This window comes from Eschrichtius robustus, chromosome 5 (assembly GCF_028021215.1).
Source record: "Eschrichtius robustus isolate mEscRob2 chromosome 5, mEscRob2.pri, whole genome shotgun sequence".
NCBI lineage: Eukaryota > Metazoa > Chordata > Mammalia > Artiodactyla > Eschrichtiidae > Eschrichtius > Eschrichtius robustus.
In genome coordinates this window covers 23,466,309-23,492,331 of record NC_090828.1, presented here as the reverse complement: position 1 = coordinate 23,492,331, position 26,023 = coordinate 23,466,309, and the positions used below count along the sequence as shown (strand labels likewise).

Genomic DNA, 26,023 nt, shown 5'->3' with positions numbered 1-26,023 from the left:
CTAGTTTAACCATTAATATATTCTAGTTTAGAATAAGATAAGCTGATCAAAGAAAAGGTTCATACAATGACTGCTTCACACACATAAGTACTTCTTGTTTGGATTCCAGTACCTGTGGCCAGTGGCAATCTTTGCAAATGATCTTTATTTCCCTTTATTCTTCTAAGAATTATGAAAACTGGGATTTCAAAAAAATTACACTAAGTGACTTTTTGTCTCTTCACATGTCATAGACTTTTTTTTATCCTAACATGTATGTGCTCTTGGAGGGATACCCACGCACAGACACAGTCATCTCATCTTTAAGCTCCCCCTTGCATCTTGGGCCTGTTTCAGTTCGAGGAGGACCACAGGTCACATGACCCTTTCACAATGGCTTCTCCTGTTCAAAAGGTCTCCAGAGCATTCCACTCAAGTCAGCAGCTTCTAAATTGCCTTCGTACCTTCTCAAGGCATTTAAAAAATATTATTCAGGATAGCATCTCTTTTGCTTTAGAAATAAGTTGTTTCTCATTTCCCCCTTTGACATAGTTTTCTTTATAATATATTTGGCATAAGTTGATTAATATTTAACCTTGGAAACACTTTTAGTTTGATAACCAAGATTTTTAAATTGCAGTTCCCATCTTCAAACATAAATGGTAATAGGGCTCAAAATCTCCTATTGAAATTCAAGATTTAATAATTTAAAGATGACATGTAAACTCTGAATAAGTAAAGAATTTAAAGAACATTTTGGAAAAATATAAAATCTACTTTCCTTCATATTTACAAAACCATGAAATATTTAAAATTTGGCTACTATGATGACTCAAAATAAATATTCAAGTAGAAATGTCAGTTATAATACACTGAATTTTAGAATTATTTTCTGTATAGAAGAAATATCGAGTGTCTGTAAATTCACAGTTACAATAGTAACCTTGTCCTTTAAGGTAGAGAAATGTTGAAAATCAAGAAGGGAATATGGCAAGCCTGCCATGATTTCTCAAGTTCCTATTTTAAATAGACAATATACAAAAGGCAAAAGTGTCAATACATAAAATGCAGAAAATAAGAATAAGAAGCAAGGAGGGGTAAGCTGAGATGAAGTGAGAGAGTGGCATTGACATATATACACTACCAAATGTAAAATAGATAGCTAGTGGAAAGCAGCCACATAGCACAGGGAGATCAGCACAGTGCTTTGTGACCACCTAGAGAGGTTGGATAGGGAGGGTGGGAAGGAGACGCAAGAGGGGAGGGGATATGGGGATATATGTATACATATAGCTGATTCACTTTGTTATACAGCAGCAACAAACACAACAATGTAGAGCAATTATACTCCAATAAAGATGTAAAATAATAATAATAATAAAATTTTTAAAAATTTTAAAAAAGAAACAAAGTACAGTATTTCAAGAGAATTTTATACAAGTACAAAATTAATAGCTGAGCTTTTAGCATTGAGAAATGGCTACTATTAACCAAGATCAATTATATTTAGAATACTAGAGATAGAGGTCAATAGATGTTTAAAAAAAAAAAAAAAAACTTCAGGGCTCCCAGATTACAGTGGACTTCCAGAAAACTCATTATCTTGTATTGTTATTTTTATTAAGTAATAAAGTTACCGCTCTTTATAAAGCACACATGTTCATTATTTTAAAAACAAGCAATAGATAACTAATAAGGACCTAATGTATAACACAGGGAACTCTACTCAATATTCTGTAATAACCTATATGGGAAAACAATCTGAAAAAGAATGGATATATGTATATGTATAACTGAATCACTTTGCTGTATATCTGAAACCAGCGCAACATTGTAAGTCAACTAATCTACAATAAAAAATTTTAAAAAAAGAAAAAGAAAAAAAATAAAAAGAATAAGAAGCAAAAGCATGCCTGAGCCAGATTTAATTTCCACTCTAAATTTGATTTATTTGTATTTTTTAATATTTTCTAGAAAAGTTTTAAGCCAGCTTACAAGGATAAATAAAATTTGGCAAAAGGGTCTAAATTTAAATAGAAATAAGATAAACATCAAGGGGAGAAAATGGAACCAAGAATATACCAAATGCATGCTATAATAACTCACTCACTAATGCTGAGGCACACTTTTAGTTTTAAGCTTTCAAACAGCCAAGCAAAGGACATTTTTCTTTTCATTTGTATAATTGAGAATGTTTGAAATGCACTCAAACCAAGTAGTTAAGGAAAAAAACACACAATTATATTATTAGTATAAGGGAGGATTTTAACTGATGAACTTATCAAAGAATGCAGGCAGGTTCATTAAATGATGCCCTCAATGATATTTTTATAATGGATACAGTAATAAGTTTGATAGGGTAGCTCCTTATAATGCATAAATATATTCTAAGAATATCACCTATGGTCCCTCATTCAGGGATGGTTCAAAGGCTTACCAATTGGAAGTACCAGAATTCTCCTCAGAAAACTGTTTTGATTCAGTTTTAGAGTATAGAGGAATTCAAGTAAACCCAAATATGATAGTAGAATACAAAAATACATTGAAGATAAATTAAGAGCATAACTCATACTGAAAAAAATCAGAATAGTATTATGGGAGATGCATATTAAAAGGCATGATAGAATGCAGAGAAAAAGGAAAAAAACATATAAAGTGCTTCAAGGGATTATAACGAATAAGGAAAATAGAGGATATGGAGCTCTAAACTCCTGAAAGCAGGTATTCTCAAGAAGGTGAGGAACAGGATATATATAATAAATTAATCATAGTGATTTGTGATAACAAAAGACAATTTGTAAACCAAACACAGAACTCTATGCTTTCTAAAACTTTTATAAAAATAAAAGCATATAAGGATAAAATTAGATCAGCACTGGAAAATATCATGTACATATTCTACTATATGGATATACCATATTTGTTCATTCATCGCTGGATATTTGAGATGTTTCCACTTTTGAGTATTATGAATTATGGTGCTATGGAATATTTGTCTGCAACATTTGTCTACAATATTTGTGTAAACATATGTCTTCATTTCTCTTGGGTATAAGCCTAGGAATGGAATTGCTGGGTCACATGGTTACTCTCTGCTTAGCATTTAAAAGAACATCCAAACTATTTTCCAAAGCAGCTATACCATTTACATTTCTATTGGAAATGAATATGGGTTCCAATTTCTCCAAATCCTTGCCAACACTTGTTATTAGCTATTTTTTTAATATGACTTAGTCTTATAGTTCTCTCAGTGGATGTGAAGTTGTGTCACATCATGGCATTCATTTGCATTTCCCTAGTGGATAGTAAGTTGAGCATATTTTCATGTGCTTATAGCCACTTGCATATTTTCTATGGATAAATGTCTAATCAGATTCATTGCCCAATTTAATTGGATTAATTTTTTATTATTCAGTTTTAGAATTTATTTATATATTTCTTTACATATTATATACACATTTCTTTACATATCATTAGACATATAATTTTCAAATATTTTTTCCATTCTGTGGATTATTTACTTTTTTGATAGTATCATTAACAGCATAAATAATTTTAATTTTGATTAAATCCAATTTATCAATTATTTCTTTCATTCCTTGTACTTTTGGAGTTCTATGTAGGGAAGTATTGCCAAAGCCACGATCATAAACATCTGTTCTTATATTTCTTATGTTTTCTTCCAGGAGTTTTATAAATTTGACTTTTACAATTAGGTCTATGATCCATTTTGTGTCTAAGATACAAATAATTGGTTTAGCTTTATTTTTTTACATGTGGATATCCAGTTGTTCTAACTTTCATTGAAACACCTTTGTTGAAAATTTTGTTATTTCCATGTTGAATTATCTAGATATTCTTGTAGAAAATTAGTTAACCATAAAGTAAGGGTTTTATGGTTTATTTCTGGACTCTCAATTTTATTTGATTTACCTATATGTTTATCCTTATGATAGTACCATACTGTCTTAATTACTGTTGCTTTATTGTAAGTTTTGAAATCAGGAGATGTGAATTCTCCAACTTTGTTCTTCTTTTACAAGATCACTTTGGCTATTCTGAGCCCCTTGCATTTCCATTTGAATTTTAGATCAGTTTGCCAATTTTGAAAAAAAAAAAAAGCTATGGTTTTGATAGGAATTGTGTTGGATCCGTAGATCAACTGGGTAGTATTATCACCCTCAAAGTTTTAGTCTTCTAATCTAAGAACATATGATGTTCTTCCCTTCATTTAGGTGTTTAATTTCTTCTAAGAATGTTTTAGAGTTTGCAGAGTACAAGATGTGAAATTATTTTGTCGAATTTATTCCTAGGTATCTTACTATTGTTGATGCTATTTTAAAGGAAATTGTTTTCTTAATTTTGGATGTAGGGGGTGTTCATTGTTAGTATCTAGAAATCCAGTTGATATTTGTATATTGATCCTGTATCCTGCAACCTTGCTGAACTTGTTAGTTTTATAGTTTTTCTGTAGATTTCATAGGATTTTCTATGTATAAGATCATGTTATCTAAAAATAGAAAGGCCACGTGAAGACACAGTAAAATGATGGGCATTTCCAAGCCAAGTAAAGAGGCTTCCAGAGAAACCAAACTTGACAACACCTTGATCTTGGACTTACAGCCAATAAAACTGTGAGAAATAAATACTGTTATTTAAGTCACTCAGTCTGTGGTATTTCGTTAAGGCAGCCTTAGCTGACTAATGCAACAATTCAGTCTCTTTACTCAGTATATGTCTATTCAGATTTTCTATTTCTTCTTGAGTCAATTTTAGTAGTTTGTGTCTTTCTAGAAATTTGTCCATTTAATTTAGGTTGTCTAAATTGTTGGCATACAGTTTTTTATAGGGTTTCCTTGTAATCCTTTTTTATTTCTATAAGGTTGATATTGATGTCCTCTCTTTTACTGCTAATTGAGTCTGTTCTGTTTTTTTCTTTGGTCAGTCTAACTAAAGATTTGTCAGTTTTGTTGATCTTTTTAGAGAAACTACTTTTGGTTTTATTAATTTTTCCATTATTTTTCTATTCTCTATTACATTAATTTACACTCTAATCTTTATTGTTTCCTGTCTTCTACTTGCCTAAGGTTTGCTTTGCTCTTCTGTTTCCAGTGCCTTAAGATAGAAACAAAGGTTACCAATTTGAGATCTTCTTTTTTAAATATAAACATCTACAGTTATAGACTTCTTGCTAGGTATTACTTTAGCTGCATCAAATAAATACTGGTATATTATGTTTTCATTTTCATTCATCTCAAAGTATTTTCTAATATCCCTTGTGATTTCTTATTTGACCTATTAAATTTTTAGGAGTATGTTACTCAACTTTCACATATTTTTAATTCCTCAAATTTCATTTTGTCATTGATTACTAATTTAATTTCATTGTGATTGAAGCATATAATTGCTATGTACTAGCTAGTCATATAAGTATTTTATATTTATTAATTCATTAAATTATAACAAGAACTAATACATGAAGTAGTACTTTTAATATCCATATTTTACTCATAAGAAAACTGAGATGCAAAACAGGAAGGCATTTCTGCAAGGCCTACATCTTGGCACCATGTGGTGAAACTGTGATGGATTCTAGGTAGCCCCCTCCAGAACCCATTCTCAGTCATCCTTTATTTAGACATTTCTTTAGTGAGGGATAATTGGGTTAATTTCAGTGTTTTCACTGTTATGATCAAAAACTCCATTGACACGAATTGTTGCTCAATTGCATTCATAAGGTAAAATATTAGGAATGAAAACTTTCATCGGAGATAGAAAATATTTTTCTTTTTCTGATAGATATTGATAAATTATTTGTAATAAAAAATTAGCTTGATCAATTCATCAATAGTAAAATTTCATGTTACTTATAAAAATTTACTCAAAGAAGTGCCTGAAGACAGCCAAAAGAATATTATAGGTAGAGCACATATACTCAGTTGCACAAACATACATATATATATATATATACATATATATATATATATACATATATATATTTATGAATATAGACTCCAAAATCATGAGTTAAATTTTAGTGACTTCAGTCTTGAAATGTTACAGTAATAAAGGAGTATGATTAAATAATATTTATTCTAAGAATGCAAGATAGTTTGTTTTGAGAAATATACTTTATCATATTAAAATAGTAGATGACCTTATTACAAAGATATAGTAATCAAAACAGTGTGTTACTGGTATAAAGACAAACATATAGGCCAATGGAATAGCACAGAGAGACCACAAATAAATTCTTACGTATATGGTCAAATAAATTTTTACTAATATGCCAAGACCATTAAATAGGGAAAGGACAGTCTTTTCAGCAAACGTTGTTGAGAAAACTAGATATCCACTTGCAAAAGAATGAAGTTGGACCCTTAGCTTACACCATATATAAAAATTAACTCAAAATGGATCAAAGACCTAAACATAGCAGCTAAAACTATAAAAATCTTAGGAAAAAACCTAGGGGAAAGCTTCATGACATTGGATTTGGCAGTGATTTCTTGGATATAACACTGAGAGCATAATAAACAAAAGTAAAATTAGATAAATTTGATCTCATTAAAATGAAAAACTTTGGAACATCAAAGGATACTGTCAGTAGAGTGAAAAGGAAGCCTATGGAGTGGAAGAAAATATTTGGAAATCATATATCTGATAAGGGGTTTTATCCACATTATATTTTGCAAAGTCCTGCTACAACTCAACAACAAGTAAAACCAAATGACCTGATCAAAAAAATGGACAGAGGACTTGTATAGACATTTCTCCAAAGAAGATGTACAAACGGTCAAAAAAAAAAAAATGAAAAGATGCTTACATTTCTAATAATTAGGGGAATAAAAATCAAAACCGAAATGAGATATCACCTCCTGCCAGTTAGAATGGCTACAATTACAAAAAAAAAAATGTTTGCAAGGATGTGGAGAAATTGGAACCCTTGTACATTGCTGATGGAAATATAAAATGGTGCAGCTGTTATGGAAAACAGTATGTCGGTTCCTCTAAAAATTAAAAATAGAATTACCATATGATCCAGCAGTTCCACTCCTGGTATGTACCTAAAAGAATAGAAAGCAGGATCTCAAAGAGATATTTGTATACCCACGTTGATAGTAGAATTACTCATAATGACCAAAAGATGGAAGGAACCAAAGTGTTCATTGATGGATGAAAGCTAAACAAAATGTGGTGTATACGTAAAATAGAATATTATTCAGCCTTAAAAAAAAAAAAGGAAATTCTAACACATTTTATAACATGGCTGAAACTTGAGGACATTATGCCTAGATGAAATAAACCAGTCACAAAAAGATAAATGCTATGTGCTTCTACTTATGTGAGGTCCCTAGAGTAGTCAAATTCATAGACAGGAAGTAGAAGGTGGTTGCCAAAGGTCTGAGGGGAGGGGGAAATGAGAAATTGTTTATGGCTATAGAGTTTCAGTTTTGCAAGATGGAAAGAGTTCTGGAAATATGATTGTATAACAATACAAATGTACTCGAAATGTACACTGAAAAAATGGATGGTAACTGTTACCACTGTTAAAAATATGCATCATTTTTATGCATAGTTATTATTGGCTAGCAAGGCTAATGTTAGATTAATAAATAATTTGTTTTTTGTAGGAAAAAATAGTACATGAAAGAATCCACATATTAATTTTCATATATGCCAAAGAGAATGGATAAAATTCAGCATATTTTCCTGATTTTAAAACTCTTTACAAAAAAGCAATAGAGGACATGTTATTTAACTAAAACAGAATTGTCTTTTTCAAACTTACTGCCAATATCTTCCTTAATGATGAAACTTTAAATGTGTATCCCATAAAATCAGATATATGTGAAGAATCTACCATCACTCATTCCTAGAAGTTTTAATCCCATGAACTCTTTTTGTAATTTGATAAAGCAAAATTGATTTTAAAAATTTGCAGGCAATGTAAGACGTAAGAATGTAAGATGGAAGACAAATGACAAAAATGATTTCATAATGGAAAGCAATAGAGAAAAAATTGGTTTATTATATATCAAATATACAGTGTGCTGAGCATATAAAAATGTATCTAAAACTGTTATCATTAAAGTAGGAGTTCAGACAATTAGTGAATGTATGTGGAAAAAACACAAGTTTAAATTCTAATTTACTATGTAAACCAAAAATGTTAATGAATTAAAGAATTAAAAGTATAAAAACATTAATTTTTTTCATAACAAGAAAAATGCCCCTAACATTAGATTAGATATAAAAGCAGAAGTGAAACTTTATATTATATACAATATAATCCTTTTGAAAAAATATTGATACAAGCATAGCTGAGAGAGTAAGAGAAATAATTTTCTTAAACATACCAAAATGTTACAAATATTTTTTTCTGAGTCAGATGATTAAAGGTGACTTTTATTTTCTTTGATACATCTTTACATACTTTCCAAGTCTTCTACAATATACATTTATTTTTTAATAGGTGGAGAAATAGCTGTTATTAAAAATAAGAATGCCTTTTGCAACTCTGTACAGTGTTTGAATGAATTTCATTAAGTGCCTCTTGGCTGCTTGCTTGATCATTTTTCCCCGGTCTTCTGACTTGACCTTTGCCTAGTCTATCTCGGTATTTCATCTTGATTGATATGGTAGGTGACCCACTATGGCCACCTCTGTTCCTCTACTCACTAAGGGAAGCATGAGGGGCAGATAAAATTCACACCTGAGCAGTTATTTCCTTCAGCTTCCTTCTGGTTCCAAGCTGTTTACAGCTCCTGCAGGTCATATGAAACTCTGGGAAATTCAGTCAGTGCTCACCTTTTAAGCAGGAAATTTAACAGTACCCAGCAGGAGTTTCTCAAGTTGTTTCAACTTTTGAATAGCTTAATTCAATTCAGTGCTACTTTTTCTGCCTGTAAATTCAAGTAATCTTCCTTATTCTTGTGATTTTTACATTAGAACATGTTATATCATTCAGCATGCCTAATATAGCTGTCCTTTCTTACACTCCACTATAAGAACATAAAAACTCAACTACTTCACCTCAGACTGTATCCTGTCTGATGAAATCTCTCATCAGCACCTTCTATAAATTGAACTCATAAAATATGGCCATCAACAAATCTATTTATCTCTCCTTAGGTATCCATTAGAGAACTGGTTTCTGTCACTTTGAATTTCACCCAGTAAAACCTCTCAAATACAACAAAGCCAAATCTCAAAGGTAAATAAAAAGATCAAAATAGGGATGAAAAAAGAGACATTTTAAACACACAGATGAAATAATTTATAAAATGTATAATATTCAGATAATACCTTACCTGTTTGGGGGAAAAAAAGATACATTTTATTTGTAATTCTAAGGTCAATTTTAAATAGTTTACTTAATACAGAAAATGTATATGCATTAAAATATTTAGATCAAAGCTTTTGTGAAAAGACCTAAGATGTAAATTCCACCTTAACCTTGTCTATGATTACTAAAAAGTAAAGTAAGATAATTATAAATTAAGGTGTCATAATTTTTTATGTTTATTAGAGCTAGCATCTTAATTTTAGGTTAAACATATATAAATATATAGGAGTATAGTGTCTTATGGACTTCGTGCACATTTTATTATACACTGAGGCTCTGCATAATCACTGTGTATACTACATTTAGGCCAATTTTATGGGACTTGAAGGACAATAGCATTACTTTAAATGATAACGGGTTTATAGTGGTTATGCTTCCTTTTATGACATGGCAATGATTGATTTATTTAATGGCCAATCATTAATGTATTTCAGTGTTTAAAGGTAGTCTAGTTCTAAAATATCCAACATATTATATGAAGCTGTCCACATAGCTGTCTAAATCCACTGATTTACAACTTCAAAATATCAACTTTTTTTTTTTTAAGCCTGTAGTGTCAGGCTTTTCCTGATAGTATAGAAAACTTACAGGGCTTAAATTGAGATGAACTGAATTCAAATTCTAAATCCTTGGACAATGATTTAACTAACCTTTTTTCTTCATTTCTCTTCTCTATCCAAGTTATATAAAACTGTGAATTTGAATTGAAAGTCTTAAATATAAATCCTTGTTCCATCTGGTTTTACTGGACGTTTGACATTGGACATATTTCTTGATTTATATGAGTACCAGCTCCGCTTCGTGAAATGTGAGTTACAATATCACCTTGAGAAAAACAAATGAAATAATGAATATAAAAGTGTTTTGTAAATTACAGGGCTTTATTCTAACTTTTGTACATAGTACATATATATATTTAGTGCCTCGTTTTATACTGAGTTCCCTCTCTCCTGAAGTGCTCGTATCTTAGTTGAGGCAAATACAAATAATATTCATTCAAAGAATCAGATAATATACAGACATGCAAAGTGTTATAGGAAGCTTGCAGGAGAACAACTCTTTAAATAAATACGGGATACTTGACTAAACTGGTGGCATTTAAAAAGAGAAATGAGCTTTAAAAAGAGAAGAAAAGGAGCCCCAGATAGAGAGAAAAATCATGAGCTATTTTAACGGGAGCAAGATCTACCACGGCTGTAGAGTGGTGTGAGATTGACTCTGGCTAGAGCGTAGAATAGGAGGAAACGTGGTGAAAACTGTTTGGAAAGCATTTTGACACAGAGGATAAAGAGCTAGGAGGCCAAGCTAGGGGTGTGGACTTTCTCGTTGGTTCAGTGGGGAGCCATTGGAGCTTTGTAGTGATTCTTAATCAAGATTATGGCCAATTGACTTCTATGCCTTTTACATTTTTTGCTTTAAATCTGGTGGCAGTAGAAGATGCCAACTAGTTAATTCCTAAGACCTGAAACCCTGAACTCAAGTGTCACAGTTTAATGAACTGAGTGTGGGTAAAATTTGGAAAAACACCCCACACTTTTGCCAATCTACTTATAATTATTTAACAGTAAAAATATGGCGCAACAGTGAAGTGTTGACAGATAAATGCTAAAAGTTTATAACAGTACACCACTGATGAGAATGCATGAGTAATCTCTTGGTTAATAGGATCTGTCTGCAGGCATAGTGCTTTAGGAAAACGTGCATCCTGGCCTCATAGAGATATTTTGTAGAAGTCCTTCTTCTAAGTATATGCATGAAACCAGACAATTCACATAATATGTACATACATATAGCCCATCATATAGAATAAATGCTTAAAAATATGTGTGCCGAATGGATATACGTAGAGAGGACCTTTACTCCTGAAGTTTACATAATTACCCCTTTTGCTCATAACACTGCCAGAAATGGCCTAATTTTCATTAAGCATGACTACAGTTTTCCTACACTAATCATATTAATGCCATACTTGTTTTGATACCCAAGAAAGTAATTAGATTGTTTTTGATGATAGTAAATATAATATGTATATTAACAAATTGGTATATGTTACATTTCATTTTTTAAATTTCAACTTAAATGTAATCGAATGATAGTGATCCTAGCCAGCTAGCTAACAGTTTAAGTAAGCATTCTTTTCCCTAAGCTTCTTTAGTTGATTATTTGAAGACATGATTTTAATAAATTTTAGAAGAAATTTTCAAGAAAAATTAGGTAGTTGATATTCTAAATCTGAGTATATTGAGAGTACCTGTTCAGTTATAACTATTGCATCATTAGTGCAAAACGTCACATTGCTAATTGAATTAAGTACTTTTTTTACCTTTACATTGAATGAATGGTATATGGTATATAGAAAAAATTCATATTCATGTATTTGAAACTGAACCATATTAGGTTCTTAGAAATTATATCTGCCATATTCTGCTTATAATTATTACTATACTACTTGAATGTAAAATTAATGCACTGTAGGTTTTTTTATTATGGTGAAGTATACATAACATAAAATTTGCCATTTTAACCATTTTTAAGTGTACAGTTTTCAGTGGCACTAATTAAAATTACAGTGTTGTACAACCATCAGCAGAATCTAATTCAATATATTTTCCATCATCCCAAAGCTGTATCTCAAAAGGTCAAAACATAGAATTATTATATGATCCAGCAATTCCACCTCTAAATATATATCCAAAAGATTTGAGAACAGGGACTCAAGCAGATACCGGTAAACATACATACGTTTTGGTTTTTGAGGAACCACCAAATTGTTTCCCACAGTGGCTACATTATTTTCCATTCCTGCCAAAAATGTACAATTTCTCTACATCCTTGCCAACATGTGTTATTTTCTTTTTCTTTTTTTTTTATTACAGCAATACTAGTAGGTGAGATGTGATATCTTGTGGTTTTGATTTGCAGTTTTCTAATAACACATGGTGTTAAGTATTTTTTCATGTGCTTATTGGCCATTTTTATATCTTCTTTGGAGAAATGTCTATTTAAGATCTTTTCTCATTTTTACATTGGGTTATTTATCTTTTTGAGGTTGAGATGTAGGAGTTTTTTTTTAATATATTCTGGATATTAATCCCTGTGCCCATCTTTCAGATAGGCCCCAGGCAAATGAGAACAGGCAAACACAATAGAATATTAATAAGGTCTGTTCTGCTTCCTCCAGAACCAGGGACCAGGGTCCCGCACTGGAATGTGGGCTTCCAGCTTCACTACTGAAGCCGAGTCAGGGAGGGTGTTGGGCGAGGACAAATACGAATGCCACAACTTCTTCCTACCATTTGTAGGTTGCCTTTTTCTTAATTCAGCATTTTACTGGTTACTATATACCTTTGCCTGTTTATTCTAGAGTACTGACAAAGTTGGTTGTGACCATTTCTGCCTGTTTCTCAATGTTTTTGTGAAGAGACAGGTATGTTGAACTGCCTACTCTGCCATTTTGGTGAAGTCACACCCCTTTACTAGAGTTTTATTTTCTAACTGGAGTCAATGGAATTAATAAGTAAGCATTGCCCTAAGTACTGTAGGAGATATACAGGTGGAAGACTAGACCCTCAAGGAATTTAGAGACTGATATGACATGCATATAAATTTCTCTCATACAAGGTAGTTTATGACCTGCATTAAACCCAAGGAGTTGGGAAAGATTAATGATAACTTTTACGATGGACTTTGGAGGTTAAGTAGGATTTTTACAGTTGGCGATAATGAGGAGAAAAGGTTCAGCTGGAAGTGACAGCATACGTATAATGCGAGGAATGAAAAATAGAACAGAGGAGAGTCCTGTTTTATGGGTATGTAGGCTATTTGTAGAGTTTGGTAAAAGATAAAGCCAGATGATATAATTACGTCTATGTTTTATTCAGAAGGCAATGAAAATAAAAGCTTTTAAGCAAAGAAATGCTATGATTAAAGCTATTGCTTTAGGAGTTTAGTTTGGCAAGGGTGTACAAAAATGTATTGAGAACACAAAAGTTGGATTGAGATGGGTATATTTTGCTTTGTGGCTGAATTCTTGTATTTTATGTATAAGTACTTAAGAATTACTTCTAATTTGGAAATTTCAAATAAATTAATAGCTGTAAAAATTTAGCATAGTTTAAAAGTATGAAACAAGTGAAAACCATCCTCTGGTGTTTAGTTATCAATCTGTGGCAAACTTTACATTTACAACATCTAACACACAATATATAATGATTGCATTTTACAATAAAAATTAGAATAATTAAAGAATACTAATGAATATAGATTCTATGCTTAATGTATAGAGATCGTTCATAACAGTAGCAAGCATAGTTTTCCCTATTTTTTATTTAATTAGTGTCTGTTACACTCTCTTTAAAGGCCAACACTAAAGTGTGTAGAAAATTTTCAATTTTCAATACTTCTAATTATAGTATTTTGGCTCCCTATTTGGAAATAGCTAGTATTTTCTATTTTAAAATATTCCAAAGTATTTCTGGACTGTTTTTGTTAAAATAAATTGAATTAAAAATAAAATAATCTTTAATGGTCAGCAAAAATAATAAAAAATTAAATGAATGAATGAATAAATAAATAAATAAATAAATAAATGTATGTTCACTAGCATTCAGACATGGCTGTTTTCTGTCTAACCCAGGGGAATTTAAGTTCCATGAGTGCAAACACTTGTTTTGTTCTCTTTACTCACAGCACCTAGGTGAGTCCTATCATCATATAGTTTCTTGATAAGTATTTTTGGATGTATGATCTAAAGAATATCTGCCTTTAATATAAAGGTAGTATTTTTTAAATACACTATTTATAAAAGACAGTAATAAATAAAATTTCTCATAGCTGAGTTACCTATTCTTCCCTCATATATGAGTTTACGTTAATAGACTGTTTATTCCATAAGAGGTATGTTTAGTCTGTCAAAAATTTGATGAAAATAGAAGAAATTATATGATTAACTTAACACTATTTTCATTGAATAGAATGATGATGCAATTTTTTTTCTTTCTAATTTTCTCTTGTGTGTCTATTAAGATTTATAAAAGAAAAAGTTGGTATTAAAACAATAATTAATTAAGACATAACCTGGGGGAAGAAGAGGAAAAGGGAAGCTAGAGAACATGGAAATATGAATTGATGGTGATGGGGTGATAAGAAATCTTGTTCTGCATATCTCAGCTAATGAACTTTTATCCCAACTCCTTGTTTGTTCCCCAGATGCCACTTGCACACTCAATGCCACATTCTCAATTTGGTGCTTTTCTAAGTCTTGACTCACAAGTCAGTATTCCCTGCTGCCATCTTGGTATCAAAGGATCTTCTGTCTTACTCTTCTCAATGAATTTGTTCATGAAATTAACTGATTTTTACCTTGGTAAAAATTTAATGACCAAATCCATATAACTTGCTAGTAAGAGATGTTTGAGGCAAAACATCTTTTTCCAGGGTTCTTCCACTTAACGTTTACATTTTAAAAAGTGATATTCAGCAGATTGTGTACTGCTTTGACTTATAAATGAATGAATGTCTCTAAAGGTGAGAATATAAACACAGCTAGGAAGAAGAACTGTTTGTTTTTTCTTTTATCCTAGTGAGACTGGTAAATTAGCATATGCAGAGACCATGGGACTTTGCAGTAAATGATCTTCTGTAGGCTGTTCATTTATTCATTTATCTAATAATTTACCATCACTACTCTTCCAAGTCTTTCTGTGTGCTACGTAAGAGAAGAATAAAGTCACTAAACCTGGGCAGGATCATGCTTTAGAGACAAAGCTATACAAACCCATTACTAGTTTTTTTTTTTTTTCTTTTTCTCATTTGCCCTTGGCTTTCTATTAATCACTATGTTACCACTTGATTATCTTAAATCTCTGTTACATACTTTCAAATGGGTAAATCTAAACAAGTAATACTAGCTCAATTACATATGATTTTAGTAAGGATATCAAGTTCTCAAAGAATGTTGGCTATAAGCTAAGTCTCCTAACAAATCAACATCTTTGGTGTAATCTGACTTCTTGAAATCACTGGTATATACAGGGAATCTTGAGCATATTAGATACAACTTTGTTTTGGTGATATGACATTAGGGGAAAAAAAGAGAAAAAATCCAAAATATTAATTAATCCTATTACATAAGTCTATGTCAATTCACAACATTATTTATGGCATGATTTCTAATTTCTTTTGAATGCCCTATCATATTTTACCTACATTGGATACAATAAATGATGTTCTCTCACAATGAAATGTTAAGAAATTTTGTTACTAAAAAATTCCCATAGTTGTAGTGAAAATAATTTTATGTGCTTTGATTCTTCAATATTAATCAATCCGTGCTACTCCCCAAACTAACCCTGTCCCAACCCTTCGTGGTACTAAGCAGCAGAGAACAACTACAATGACAAAAATTCTAAGTATTTCTTCAGTGGCCAGAATTTTTTTTGCCCGTGTTTTGTGGCTGCATCCCGTCTCCAGCAGTTTGTTGCAATACTTAATTAAGACTAAAATACATTAATCTGTCCCTGAACAGATTGAAAAAATAATAATTTCCAAGTAATATAGAGTCAGCGAGACTCTCCATCCTGGGCAGCCATCCAAAACTGTTAGAGTGCATGCCCACTGAAATAACCTCTATAGAATGACACTTAGATTTGACCAGAGATAACGTGCATGAGTGTGTAAAAACAATATATCAGGACTTTATCTAGTGGAACCTCAGAAATCGTATGTGAGTTACTTCCAGTCCAAGATATTGATCAGACCTGTGAATTTTACTTTCTGCTTAAAATATATCATTACAATGGCAAAGGACAAGGAAAAGAGAAAATATATATCCTCACCTAGAAACTAGGAAAATGCATCATCCAAATGCTAGAAATATTGAGGAGTTTTGTAAAATATAGCTCATTTAAAACCAGAGTAGAAGAGGAACAACAAGGTGTGCTTATACAACTTTAAATGAATACATACATACGTATGTACATACATACATGCATACAAAGAAAATAAAAGAGTTTGGGACTCAGGAATTCCATATCCAGTCTGTTCCTGGCTGAAAGTTACCTTTCTTCCTACTTTCAAACATTTCTAAAAATATTTCAGCCAACTTAGAAATTAATTAAAATTAAGAAGTTAACCTTTCGGCTTTCGGCTCGGAGGAGGCTCAGGTGCAACTTTCTTCGGTTGTCCCGAATCCGGGTTCATCCGACACCAGCCGCCTCCACCATGCCGCCTAAGTTCGACCCCAACGAGATCAAAGTCGTGTACCTGAGGTGCACCGGTGGGGAAGTCAGTGCCACATCTGCCCTGGCCCCCAAGATTGGCCCCCTGGGTCTGTCTCCAAAAAAAGTTGGTGATGACATCGCCAAGGCAACCGGTGATTGGAAGGGTCTGAGGATTACAGTGAAACTGACCATTCAGAACAGACAGGCCCAGATTGAGGTGGTACCTTCTGCCTCTGCCCTGATCATCAAAGCCCTCAAGGAACCACCAAGAGACAGAAAGAAGGAGAAAAACATTAAGCACAGTGGAAACATCACTTTTGATGAGATTGTCAACATTGCCCGACAGATGCGGCATCGATCTTTAGCTAGAGAACTCTCTGGAACCATTAAAGAGATCCTGGGGACCGGCCAGTCTGTGGGCTGCAATGTTGATGGCCACCACCCTCACGACATCATAGATGACATCAACAGTGGTGCAGTGGAATGCCCAGCTAGTTAAGAACTGCAGAGAAAAATAATAAAGGGTTATTTGACAACCAAAAAAAAAAAAAAAAGTTAAGAAATATATGAGTGAAACAGTGATAGAAACAAGAAAATATTGTACTAAGTTCTTATGTATTATTAATATGGATATCAACTTTCAAGAAAATATTAAATATTCTATAAGAAAATAAAAAGAGATTCAAATAATAATGTGAATCAAATGTCCAAGATTATCTCTATAAAAACCTGGAAGAATTTGAAGAGTTTGGAGAAAAAGATGTAAGACAATACGTTTATCTCCTTCCATAAAGAGAAATCAATAGACACTTTTATTTTTGACCACTAGTTAAAGAAAAGTGTAATTTATAACTTATTCATTAAAGAAAAAAGAAACAAAACTAGAATCAATATAGTAAAAGAAATAAAAGCTTTTAAAAAGATAAAGAATGATAAGAAGGACTTCCCTGGTGGTGCAGTGGTTAAGAATCCACCTGCCAATGCAGGGGATACGGGTTAGATCCCTGGTCTGGGAAGATCCCACATGCCACGGAGCAGCTAAGCCCGTGTGCCACAGCTACTGGGCCTGCGCTCTAGAGCCGGAGAGCAACAACTACTGAGCCCACGTGCCGCGACTGCTGAAGCCCATGCACCTAGAGCTCGTGCTCTGCAGCAAGAGAAGCCACTGCAATGAGAAGACCACGCAGCACAACGAAGAGTAGCCCCCGCTCGCTGCAACTAGAGAAAGCCCGTGCACAGCAACGAAGACCCAATGTGGACAAAAATAAATGAAAAAAAAAAAAAAAAAACAGAATGATAAGAAAAGTGAAAGCATGAAATAAAATAACACATAATAGCATTAGCTATTATAATAAATGTGATTATGTTAAACCTTACAAACTAATGACTCTCAGTTTATGTCAAGAAAGAACTAAATTTGCTTATTTTAAAGCCCACTGAAACATCATGATGCCTACAGTTTCAAAATACTAGGCAAATGCAATTAAAAAAACAAATACTGTTAAAATATCAATATTAAATCAAAGTACAGCTTAAGGAAATTAATAAATAGTACAAGAAATATATTTATATAAATACCATTTTAAATCCACAATACAGATAATTACAGTTATGAGCCAACATTTATTGAGCGCTTCCTGTATGTCAGGCATTATTCTAAATGCTTGTAAGTGGCTGCTCAAGTAACTCTCACAGTAGCCTATCAGTTAGGAACCATTATTACCATAATACCCATTTTATGAATGAGGAACTTGAGACAGATCAATTAAGAAACTTGCCTTTCCATGTAACCAGCAATTAGTAGAGCTGCAATTTGAATCCATTCTGGAGAGTTAGACCTTAATTGTTACATGACCTTGTCTCCTCCCTTTGTAACAGCCATCAAGCATCAGGTACCAGAGTAAGATATTAAAACAAAAAAAGCAACATCTGCACAAAGAGACACTGAGAAAAGTACCGTCATAACAACGATGTTCAAATAATAATATTCTATTTTCTAAGTCCTCAACAGATCAAAAATAAATAAATAAAATAGACTTTAAATGTGATACATAATAACAAGATAGACAGACATAGATGCATATAGATATGACTTCTACCGTAAAAACAAATAGTATACATTATTTTCAAATACTTGTAGAACAATTAAAAAGTCAATTAAGTGATAATGTCATAGGGCAAAAAGTTATTCTCAAAATTCTTTAAACATTAAAAATTGCATGCCACAGTCTCAGTAACTAAAATATTTAATCATATGACAATTTAATAATATATTCCTAAAATAGATCTAAGAGAATTTTAAAATATAATTATAGAATTTTTGATTAATGAAGGAAAATAACAGTATTACATATTAAACTGCAAATGATGATAAGAAAATACTTATCAAAGAAATATGTTAAAGACATTTATAATTAAGATAGAATATAAACAAATAAATTAATAAAAGTATCATACTCAATAATCTAGAGATGAAAAGAACAAAATTAACCTGTTAATACATTAGAAAAGAAAAACATTGATATATTCCAGCATGGATCTTTGGTGGTGAGAGGAAAATTTCCACCATAATAGGCTAGAAAAAAATCTGGAATTTCTGAAAAAGGGAGAGAGAGAGAGAGAGAGAGAGAGAATTAAAGATGACAACTTCAGTATCTTTTGTAAATTAATCTCAGAAGTGACATACCACTGCTTTTCACATGTTCTGTTGGTCATACACACTGACTCTGGTACAGTGTGGGAGGGGAATACCAGGAGATCATTGGGGACCTCTTAGAAATTGGCTACCACAGTACACCCTCTAGCACTCAAATGAGCCATTTCTTTCAGTTATTTTTTGGTAAGGGATTATATTTTACAATGTAGGAACATTTGTCCAGGAAGCTAAAAATCTTTTTCAAGATACTACTATTAAGACAGTAGAGATTTAACCCAGGTCTTCTGACCTAAAGCCTCATGGCTTTTCTCCTGCAATAAAATAGAATGCCATGTAGGTGTACTACTGTGTGTAGCACTGTTTTCCAGCATTCATAATATTTCTATACTGCTGAGCTTTTGAAATCGTCATGACTATTTTTTACTTCAGTTTTGCTTTATCCTCTAGCCTTCAGTTTACTCTCAGCCATATCCTACTGGTATAAATGTTCCAGACTGACAAATTCTCTCTCTGCTTTTCCAGATTACTGTTTGTTTGTTTTTCTTCTTTCAATAGACATGTATACTATAGAACCAGACTTATTCAGATCGCATGAATTGTGGGAGTAAATACATTTGAAGTGAAAATGTATGGGTCTTTCCATGTTAGTCTGCTCAGGCTGCCATGACAAAACACAGACTGGATGGCTTAAGCAAAAGAAATTGACGGCTCGCAGTTCTGGAAGTGGGAAGTCCAAGACACAGATTCTAGCTGATTTGATTCCTGGCGATGGCTCTCTTTCTGGCTTGCAGATGGCTACCTTCTCCATGTATTCTCACATGGTGGGGAAAGCAAGCAAGCTCTCTTGTGTCTTTTATAAGGAAACTAATCATATTAATCATAGATTTACCCTTATAACCTCATTTAACCTTTGTCACTTCCTTACTCCAAATAGTCACATTGGGAGTTAGGGCTTCAACATATGAGTTTTGGGGGCACAAAATCCATGAAGTCCTTTACACTTTCCCTATGAGGAAAAAATGTGCCTGGACTTTGGGATATTACAGCTTTCAAGGGGCTTTTCATTTTCCAAAGGGGCTTGTGTTTTTTCACATTATTTTTCTGAATAGTAGTCCAGATAATGAACTTTTAATATATTTGTGTTTCCAATAAGTAAGTTGCTCACAATATATGGAGTTCTATTATTGCTCTTATTTTAGAAAAATGTATTTCCTAAGTTTCAAGTTTTATAAACATTCCCTGTTTAAATTTAATATAATACATTGCAATTTAAAACACTTTTCTATAAAAAGGAAAATTGACAAAATTTACCTACATAAGAGACTGGTATTAATGAAGTAAAATTAAAGTAATGAAAATAGCATTACCTCAAAGTGGACTTGAATTTGTTTTAGTCACTTAAGTAGCACCCTATTAGAGGATCAGATTTATTTTATATTAATATAAAGAGTAAAACAAATACATTATGTTAATAATCCAGTATAGTACTTCATTATAATAATTTCACTATTATCTGAGGCCATTGATATACTGTAGCAGATTGAATTAAGCTACTCTCAGCATTTCTCTTCTAGACCTACATACACACAATGCTCATTATAATCAAAAGGGCTGTTCAACAAACATTTTTGAAGTAAATCAATTCAATTAATGAAGGAATCCATTTTCTTGGATTAATATTTGAGTTTCTGATTTTACTACTTTTCAAAAATACTATATATTTTTACTACTTTTAAGGAAAATGTGACCCTTATAATAGAAATTGACAAGCTATTGAATGTATTAAAGTCAGTAACTGATATATATTATAGTCAAAGCATAAGAAACATGTTCTTAGTAAAATATAAAATGATATTATAATGACTTTAGAGCTCTACCTAGCATTATATTGTTTGTACCAACTTGTGTTAAATTTATCAACCAGTCTTCTGAAGTCAGTAAAAGAAGGAATTATTTTAAAAGAGTAATTTTAAGAATAAAATAGAGGCTATCACGTATCCATGTGTTTTGATCCATTTGTCTGCAGTTGTTTTCTATTGTCATTAAAACCCCTACAAAATTCTCTAATTCCGTCTCTTAAAACAACTCTGAGAAGCCAGTTGTTCAACTATCGTAATTACATTCTCTTTTTGATCATTTTTACTAATGAGTTAATATATCATGGAATTATTGTCTTAGGAATTTAAAGAAAACAATTTGGATGATGCTTTTGTATTTTACATTTATTTACAACAAAGTTTCGTAGCACCTTCTAGCTCTGCAAAGAAATTATAACAATGACTATTTATAAGAAATAAAATATGTCTTCCACTAAGTAAATATAACACAAACAAATAAAACCTAGCCCCAAGGTATAGTTTCTAGTGTGCATGTGTTTGTGCGTATGTGTATGTCTGAGGGAGAGAGACAGAGAGAGAGAGAGAGAGAGAGAGGGAGGAGGGAGTATGTAAATGGTGTAGGTCGTTCAAGATTACAGAATAACAGTGTATTTGCCTCTTACACTTTCGACAACATAAGAACACAAAATGAGCAAAATGTGAAGCTGAAAGTTAACTTACGTGGAATTTGGAAAAATCACAAATTCTTTGCTTTGCTTTTAATCAGTTAATTGAGAACAGTACATTTTTTTAATGAGAGGGTACGTCATAGAAAAGTTGCAAAAATGTATTTTAATAGTATCATCATTTTAACAATTTTTATTATTACTATAATAGTCATCTGGAATTCTTACAGTCCAAAATATCACTCCTAACAAAATTTGCAATCTTAAATATTTACTTTAAATCACATTGTCTTCTATAAATTCTAAGCTTTTGTGAGCAATGATGTAGAATATAATAAATACTAAATATTAATTGCTGCTATTGAAAATTTCAAACTTAAGGGAATAATTTTTTAATGAAGACTTAAGCTTATAATTTCTTGCTTATGGTTTAATACAAAGAACTCTGGTACCCTGTTGTGTAGATTTAGGGTTGGTAAAATTAGTTGGAAATGCTAAATATATCAGTCATTTAAAGGTCACTTGAAAGTTTGGTATTTTGCCTTGATGATCAGGTAACAAGTTAAGAATAAGCCAGTTCAGGCTTCATTAAGACAGTTTTGAGGTAGTTTGTTTTCCAACAATAATAATGGTAATAATAGTAATAATAATGCATGACAGTTTCAAGTACTACTTTATGCTAAACTCTGCTGCTGCCATCCTTGGTTTCTTTTTAACTATTTACGCATGATTTAGGTGGCCTGTATCAAAAGACTTGCTTAACATACTGAAAACTTTTATAAAGCCTCTTATAGTCCATAGATAAGAATCAAATTTAACATAATTGTGAAGATATTTTGAAAGGCCTATGATATTCTATGAAAGAAGAATCTGTGGGCACCAATTACTTCACCTTCTAGAAACAGAATGAGTTTTGTTTTTTTTAACATCTTTATTGGAGTATAATTGCTTTACAATGGTGTGTTAGTTTCGAGAATGAGTTTTGAATCAGTATTTTCAAACTTCCCCCAAATGAAGTGCTTTCTCTTTAGTGTCAACAAAGCTTTATTACATCATTTATTTGGCTTATTTGTCATTAGTAAACAATATTTATTATGTACCAAGCAATAGGGGGAGTTGAGGAAGCCCTTGACATCCTTTTTTTTTTTTTATCCTCCAGTTTTTAGAGCATAATGTAGAATAGAAAATGATAAAGACATTACCTTAGGTTCCTAAGCATAGGGCATCATAGTCATATTATTGTAGTGACATTAGAACAAACATACAACTTATAAACTCCCACCCATATCACATACATCAAAAGCAGAAGAGATAATGAAGTAAAAGGATTAAATGGAACTGAGAGAGATCAATCCCAGGATTGGGGGATTTTGTAACTAGTGTAGCACTGTCTCCACGTTCTAGCTGGAATTCCAGTAGAGAAGTAAATGCTGCTTATATCATTTTATGCATGAATGAAAATGATTTAGATAATTGATATGTTATTCTAACAAATCCAATTACATGAATATTGTCAACTGACTAAAAAATCTAATTGCTGGTTACAGAACTTATTGCTGAGGTTCTTCCTAATATGTTTCAAATTGACATTGTATACAGGATTATACCTCATTTATGATTTATGGGAACAAAATTCTTGGCAGTGTTTATATATATACATGCATGCATATATATATATATATATACACATATGTGTGAATATGTGTACAAATATATCCAAATGTATACAATATATAAAAAGTATGTAACTTATCAAAGCTTTCTTTGTGTCCTTTGAACTTGGATGACTAGACAGTGAAGCTCACCATAACTCTCTAGCACCACCAGTTTCATACGTCCTCCAGTCTAGTCAACCAGCTCCACGGTGGGCCTTGTCTCTCCTGTAGAACACTGTCTCTAAAACCCATCACATCTCTTGGTACATGGAAAGTCAGTGAATCGTCTTAGTTCGAGCATCTTCTATTACACTTTGATTATCATTGTGAGCCATTTTAAACTACGTTCCATGGAACCACTGGTGTTTTGAGAAGGTGCTTTTAATAGAGCTTTGGTGAAACAAATAAGGGGAGAAGGAAACCCACATCCTTACCATGGTTCTAAGGCCCTATATGTGTTGGCCTCCTGCTCCACTGATGCCACATGCTACCACTCTCCCTGTCTCTCACTCCAGTCCAGAAGCCACTGGCCTCTATGCCTCAGTGACCTTACTACACCTGGATATCACTTCCTCAGATATCTACATGGCTTATTCCCTCACTTCATTCAACTCTCTGCTCATGATTCATCTTGTCAGAGAGAACGTCCCTGACTACCTACCTAAATAATAACTTCAACTACTTTTATTTTCCTTTATTGAGCTTACCACAGTAGGATATCTTAAATATTTTTTGTTTATTGTCTCTCACACAAACACAAGAATGAAAGCTTTATGAGTGTTTGTCAGAATTATACTGATATGTCCCACTGCTTAGAATATAGAAAAAATGGAGGTGCTCGAAAAGTACCTAATGAATGAATAAATGAAAAAGTGAGTCCCTTATATCCATGTCAACCAGTTTTTGGTTTTTGTTTTTCGGTGTACCACGAAGTGTCTTTGAAGAACACTTTTCTTTTGTAACAAAATCTCTGTGTCTGAAAAAAGTTTGAAAAAAACAGTTCAATTTATTAAAACCTATGATACTAAGTAGCATAAGTTCTAAGTATGTTTTTGATGCTATTGAAAATAATTCTATAAGGTATTAAAACATCTTACAAAAATATGATTAAAGTAGTTTATAAAACTTGTTGCCAACAATTGCCAAAAATCCTTAAATTAAGAAATGCCCAAGTTTTCATATTTCTTTAGTAAATCCTTTCTATAACTTGTGAAATTGGGGAAAAGAAACTAGACCATGTATATAACTATAGCAGTTTAATAAAACATAAGCATTTGTCTTTTTAATAATGCCAGTTAAATGAAGACAGTTTCTAGTCAATTTTTGTGCCCCCAGCTATTATAAAAAAATCTAAGAAAGTATCTGAAAGCTTTTTTAAGCTTATTTGTTTTAAATTGATCCTGAGACCTGATCATACTTATCCTTTATGGGAATCCCAGTGGGAGGAAATAGAAGAAAATCTAAAGTCTATTTGTTCAAGGTCATGATAGTCTTGTTAATTGGTCATGAATTATATTCATACATCCATCACCCATTCATTCATTCATTCATTCATTCATTCAATGTAGTCTGAACTCCTACCATATGCTAGAGGTTAGATTGCAGCTTGATATTTAGTCTCCTTTTTACCTGACCCTGAACCCTGTCCTTTCTACTCAGCCATGATAATTCCAAACTTCTCTGCCACACCCACTGCCGGCCACCCTCATTTTTAACCGAACTGGATCTGTACTAGCACCACAGAGCCTCACCAACCTGCAGGAGAAGAGCAGGTTGAATTTTGGATCAAGCACCTTGTTTTTGGTCCATGCTTTTTCATAAACTAATATGCCCCTGTTCATCTTCCTATCTTAACTCTCTGGCTTTTGTCTGAGACTAGAATTATAATCCTGGACAATTCTAGTTCTTCCCACTTGGCTGATATTTAATTTCTCAATTAAGCATGTATTTGACATTGTGAAGAAGGACAATATTGAGCTCTGTACAGATTTTAAAATATATGCACATTCTTTAACCACAGAGTCCTTAAATTTGAATAAATGACGTTAACAACAATACATAAGCAAGGAATACTGTGCTAAATGCCATAAGAGAGGAGCTATATCTATTTTGAGCAAATTGTAAAAAATTTTCTAGGGTAGGAGGAAACACTCTATTTTTAAAGTACATACATTTTACACTGTCAAGAAGTAGCCAACTGAAAGGGGAGAAGAAAGGGGTTATAAACATAGGGAACTGAGATGATTGTACTGTAAGATACAAATAGATAAGTAGTGGGATAAGTGCCACCCATTTATATAAACGGCGGTCATTCATACAAGTGCATGCTATCAGTCATTGACAGAACAAATAGACAGAAAATCAGTAAAGATATAGAGAACCTGAAAAACAATACAAACCAAATTTCCCTAATTGAGATTTATAGAGCACTCCACCCAACAACAGCAGAATACATATTCCTTTTAAATATACATGGAACATCACCAAGATAGACTGTATGTTGGACCATAAAACAAGATCAATACATTTTTAATGATTTAAATCAGAGTGTATTTCTGGTAGAAAACTGAATTAAATTAGAGATCAGTAACAGAAAGATATTTGGAATATCTCCAAATATTTTGAAATTAAAAAACATTTTAAATATCTCAAGGGTCAAAG

At 32.2% G+C, this 26,023-nt stretch overlaps 2 protein-coding genes across 2 annotated transcripts in view; both read left to right on the top strand.

Moving 5' to 3' along the window:
- SPAG16 (sperm associated antigen 16) overlaps positions 1–26,023 on the top strand; it is an 894,878-nt gene that overhangs the window by 486,494 nt on the left and 382,361 nt on the right. The gene's annotated exons all lie outside the window — the stretch shown is intronic.
- LOC137764754 (large ribosomal subunit protein uL11-like) lies at positions 16,468–17,090 on the top strand. The gene has a single exon (XM_068543790.1). The coding sequence runs from the start codon at positions 16,550–16,552 to the stop codon at positions 17,045–17,047; it is 498 nt and encodes a 165-aa protein (XP_068399891.1). The 5' UTR covers positions 16,468–16,549; the 3' UTR covers positions 17,048–17,090.